This window comes from Nuphar pumila, chromosome 5 (genome assembly GCF_984573655.1).
Source record: "Nuphar pumila chromosome 5, dmNupPumi1.hap1.1, whole genome shotgun sequence".
NCBI classification, from domain to species: domain Eukaryota; kingdom Viridiplantae; phylum Streptophyta; class Magnoliopsida; order Nymphaeales; family Nymphaeaceae; genus Nuphar; species Nuphar pumila.
Window position 1 is genome coordinate 10,073,726 of NC_143253.1, and position 4,748 is coordinate 10,078,473.

The window sequence follows — 4,748 nt, forward strand, 5'->3', positions numbered from 1 at the left end:
TCTTTTGTATGAAATCGATAACCATTTACAATGTACTCATTGTAACATTGCACAACTTTGGTCAAACCATTTTGTAAATCACATATTCTTTGATCTTTAACATCACCATGGCGGACCTACAAGCACAAACAATGACTGTGATCATGACCAATTAAGTAACTTATTATTGTTTACACAGAAAGAATGTATGTCATCGTCCATACCAACTCTTTCAATCATGCCACAAACTTATTTTCATGTTCTTTTTGTACTTCTGCATCAGTGCGATGTGAAAGTTCTTTTCACAACTTCAAATCAAATCGTCTGTACTTAATAAATACTTATATTACCGAACAAATAGTATGATCAAATGTTCTATAACATCCACCGATATTGTACAGGACCACCAACCCATAGTTCATATGGCAAATGTATGATCAAATATTCTATAACATCAAAAAATGCTGACAGAAATATCTTCTATAGCTGACACATAGTAGTGACGACAGATTCCTCGAGATTCTTTACCTTGAATACTACGACTTTCGATGCACACAATGTTCTAAAAAATTTACTCAACTCGGATAATACCCCCCATATAGGTTTGTCTAACATATCATGGCATGCTAGGGGTATCAACCGTTGCATAATGACATGACAATCATGACTCTTCAACATATATAATTGTCCCTCGTCTATCTTCACAGCCCGAGCAATGTTAGAGACGTATCCATATGAAAATCTCAACTGTCTCAACCATTGACATACCTGATTTATTTGATCTGGTTCAAGTACGTATCTTGCCTTTGGTTTCAGTACTTTGCCATTATACTCTTTGAGTTCCAATTCTAGTCTTTTACATATTACTTTTAAATCTATACGAGCCTTCGGATTATCCTTCGTTTTCCTTTTCACATTCATTACCGTAATGAACACATTATCAAAAACATTTTTCTCCACATACATCACATCCAAATTATGTCGTATCAATAAGGTTGACCAATATGACAGTTCTCAAAATATAGATTTCTTTGTCCAATTGTGATCCTTCCCAAATCCAAGGAAGGGCGTCATGCTATGAGCATCTGTCAGTCCATATGAAAAGTATCACAATCTTCTTAAAATCTCTATGCTAGGCAACCTTGTAGGTGAACCTTTCATTTTAGTTGTTCCTACTCGAAACACATTCTTTTGTCGTCGGAACAGATAGTCATTGGGTAGAAATCTACGGTGACAATCAAACTAGCACAACTTCCTTTCATGCTTTAATCTAAACGATTTTGTATCCTTCATGCAGTACGAGCATGCTAACCTCCCATGTGTGCTCCAACTAGATAACATATCATATGCAGGGAAGTCACTGATTGTCTATAGAACAACAACCTTAATATTAAAGTTTTATTTTTGATGGGCATCGTATGTGAGAACACCATCATCCCACAATATTTTCAGTTCATCAATCAATGACCTTAAATATACATCAAGATTTTGGCCTGAAAAGGTCAGATCAGGGATCAATAGAGACAAGAAAAGATTTTGACGCTTCATACACAAGCTTGGAGGAAGGTTGTATAAGGTGACAAATACTAGCCAACACGAGTATGAAGTTGATCTACCCTCAAATGGATTAAATCCATCTGTACATAAACCAAACCTAATGTATGCTTAGCACATCTTGCTTTAGAGGCGAGAAACTAGTAAGCTCTGCAAAATTGGATTCAATGCAGTGCATATCCCATGGATGCTTAGCACATCGGAATTGTCTGGAGCAATAGAGTCAAACGGGTTGATAATACAGTGATGCCAAAGTCTTTGACATATGAATGTCTAAGCCAATGAAAGACAGGTGTGTCCCTTTCTTTTGATGAAAGCACGAGCAATCGAGGGTCGTAGAGTGAGCTATGCATCTGAGTGACCATCACGAACATTGGTGTTAGCATCAAGTTTCCGAAATGCAACGAATGAGGGGCATATTGATTTTTAAGACCTACGAGCCCCGCAGAGCGCAACGTGCATCGCACAATAAACCCCCTGCTACGATAGAGAGGGTCTTTTGACCTTCATCTAAAGCCAATTGCTATTATGATATAGTGAAGCTCCGTAACCAAGAAAAATCATTGTCGCTCGACATACTCATCGTGCCCCTTGCAAGGGTGCAAGGTTGGGCGGCAAGGCGAAAGACAAGTGCATGTCACGCACATGCCTAAGATGCCCTAGAAGAATTTGTATACTCATGAGCACTCCCGTACACTCTGATACTCACGAGATATAGGAGTTGCCCACTTTGAATTGCATGATGATGCACAAATGCAAGTTAATGTTTCTTATATAGGTGTTGTGGGCACTGACTCCCCCGTCAGTAAGAAGAACCCTAATATTGCTTGGGAACACTGAAGTTTTGTCTCAAATGATGTTCCTGTAAGTAGACTTCAGGGTCTTCCCCACATATGAATTTGTCAGTGATATTTTGATTTTAACTTGGTAATTCTCAACGTGCATAAAGATGCGTAGTTCTGCCGTTTGGGCAAGCTCACGACGTAGACATGGCACCTCCGAATGAAATAGCTCATTTATGTGTTCAAACTTCACGGATGGGTTCCCTACCTATGATTGTAAGAGAGAATATTCTACAATGACACATGAAAGTCTTCCATTTGCGAACATGAAGTTAAAACAGTCTGCAGGTGTAGCACTCTTAAAGCATGGGAGATAACCACGGGTGACCAGAGAGGCTCATGTGGTACAGCGCATGTAGCTCACAAATGCACTTGAGATTTGCCTTGCCTGTTGAGCTCCTAAGAAATATTGTGTTGCCTCATGCTGCCATCATATGCAATAGCCAAGACATACGCTTTTCACTTAGCAACATAGGTGTCACCATACGCCTCGCCGCAATGCTCAGACAAGTGAGCTATTTTTGATCGATGACCAACAAAGTTCAACCGGCAAAACACAAAGAGAGAAAAGAAAAACCCTAATTCACAACAGGGTTAACCCTTAAAGCCTGAGACTGGTGGGGTAGGTCCCCAGGTCCGACAAACCTGTTTAGGAGGATCGAGCCTTATCGAGCTCGATCAGCTGATCAAGCTTTGCTAGTTAGCTCTTCCGAGCCAGAGCATAGTGTGCAAGCTCGGCTCATTTACAGCCCAAGTCAAGCTCCCAGCTAAGTTTAACTGAGCCGGCTTAGTTAATTGTGCATTCCTAGACAGGACCTTCTGGTAGCAAAAACCATTAAGTTCCTTCTATCCAATGGAGAGCACACTTAGCTTCGACCTTGCAGCATTTAGAACTATGTCATCACATCAAGCAACAAACAGAGGTGGCCCCTGAATTGGAAGAGAGCCCTCGTGGGCTGGCTAGCATGTTTCATCATCTTCAATACGATCAGCTCACAGATTCAAGAAGATGACGACCGTTAAAAAATATCCCATGACATCGTAGTAAAATAAAACTTTAAGACATCAAAATAGCAAAGAAAACGTATACACACCACATTCTCATGAAATTTAAATCTCAAACTTCTTACCATCCACCACCGATTTGACTTGCAAGGTTGCTCATTTCCATATCCTCACCAGCAAAACAAGGGAAGAAGATAAAAAAAAAAGAAATTGTGTGAACGGGCCGGATCAGATTCGTAACCATTTTTTTTTCTTCTTCACCAGCACCACCGAGTTCAGAGATCGAAGAACCAACAAGCAGTACTCTCCCTTCAACTCATCACCATCTGCTGCCGTTTCATCATCCTCTCGAAATCATCGAACCCGACGAATCCGTCGCCGTCGGAGTCCACGCTCTGGATGATCCGCCGGCAGTCATCGAGCGTGCACCCCTCATCGCCAAGCGCCACCAGCATGCAGCGGAGCTCCTCGGCGGAGATCTGGCCGTCTCCGTCGGCGTCGAAAGCCCGGAACGCCTCCACAAGCTCCTGCCCACCGGCGGGACCGCTGAGGGCGCAGAACTCCTCCATCGTCACGCAGCCGTCGCCGTTGGCGTCTGCGAAGCAGCCGACCATGAGCGCCGCCTCGTCCCCCGATCCCATCCTGCGGAGCACCTCCTCGAGCTCCCCCATCGTGACCTTCCCGTCCCCGTCCTTATCAATGATCCGGAACACCTCCGCGAAGTCGCAGTGAACCTCCACCTCCTCCGCCGCGCATTCCAGACACCCGTCGGATTCCCGAGACGGGTACCGTTGGAACTCGGGGAGGACGCCCTTGGGGGTCTCCTTGAGCTCCACCGACGACGAAGAAGAGCTGAACGACGAAGGGTTCGATAGTGAGACGGAGAAGGAAGACCGAGATTTCGAAGAAGACGATCGGATGAGAGACGATATCTTCTTCACGATCTTCATTGTCTCCCTCAAAGTGCTTCTGAGGACGCCGGGGCACTAAAATAACGCAAAATGAAGGAATGTTGCACCACAGAGAAAAGCCAGGAGGAAGGTGAGAAAGAGAGAATGCCTGTGACAAAAGTAAAGAGGAAGGTGGTGATGAGAGAGAGAAACGAAGGTGGGAGGAAGGAGGAGCAGGATTGGCAATAAATAGGATGAGGATGTGTTCGGTGCGTGACTCCAGGGGAGTGAAGGTTCTAGGAAGCTTCCTATTGCTCCAATTTTCTCACCTTGGCTCCTTCCCATCTTCGTTTATTCCACTACTACACTTTTCTTTGAAGTGTGGGAAGAAATCAACCATTGTTGTAAGAATCGTTTCGAACCCTTCAAATCGATTCATGGAATCGGGAGATTCCGATTCAGGAATGAATCGTTTCAA

General features: G+C 43.5%; 1 protein-coding gene across 1 annotated transcript; it reads right to left on the reverse strand.

Moving 5' to 3' along the window:
• Positions 1 to 3,375: 3,375 nt before the first annotated feature.
• LOC149836729 (calmodulin-like protein 3) lies at positions 3,376 to 4,483 on the reverse strand. Its single transcript, XM_090007095.1, has one exon. It carries the CDS (start codon positions 4,328 to 4,330, stop codon positions 3,692 to 3,694), a length of 639 nt encoding a protein of 212 aa, XP_089863221.1. The 5' UTR covers positions 4,331 to 4,483; the 3' UTR covers positions 3,376 to 3,691.
• Between the last annotated feature and the right edge of the window lie 265 nt (positions 4,484 to 4,748).

Excerpts from the sequence above, each read along its gene's own strand:
- LOC149836729 (XM_090007095.1), bottom strand. The coding sequence starts at position 4,330 with ATGAAGATCGTGAAGAAGATATCGTCTCTCATCCGATCGTCTTCTTCG.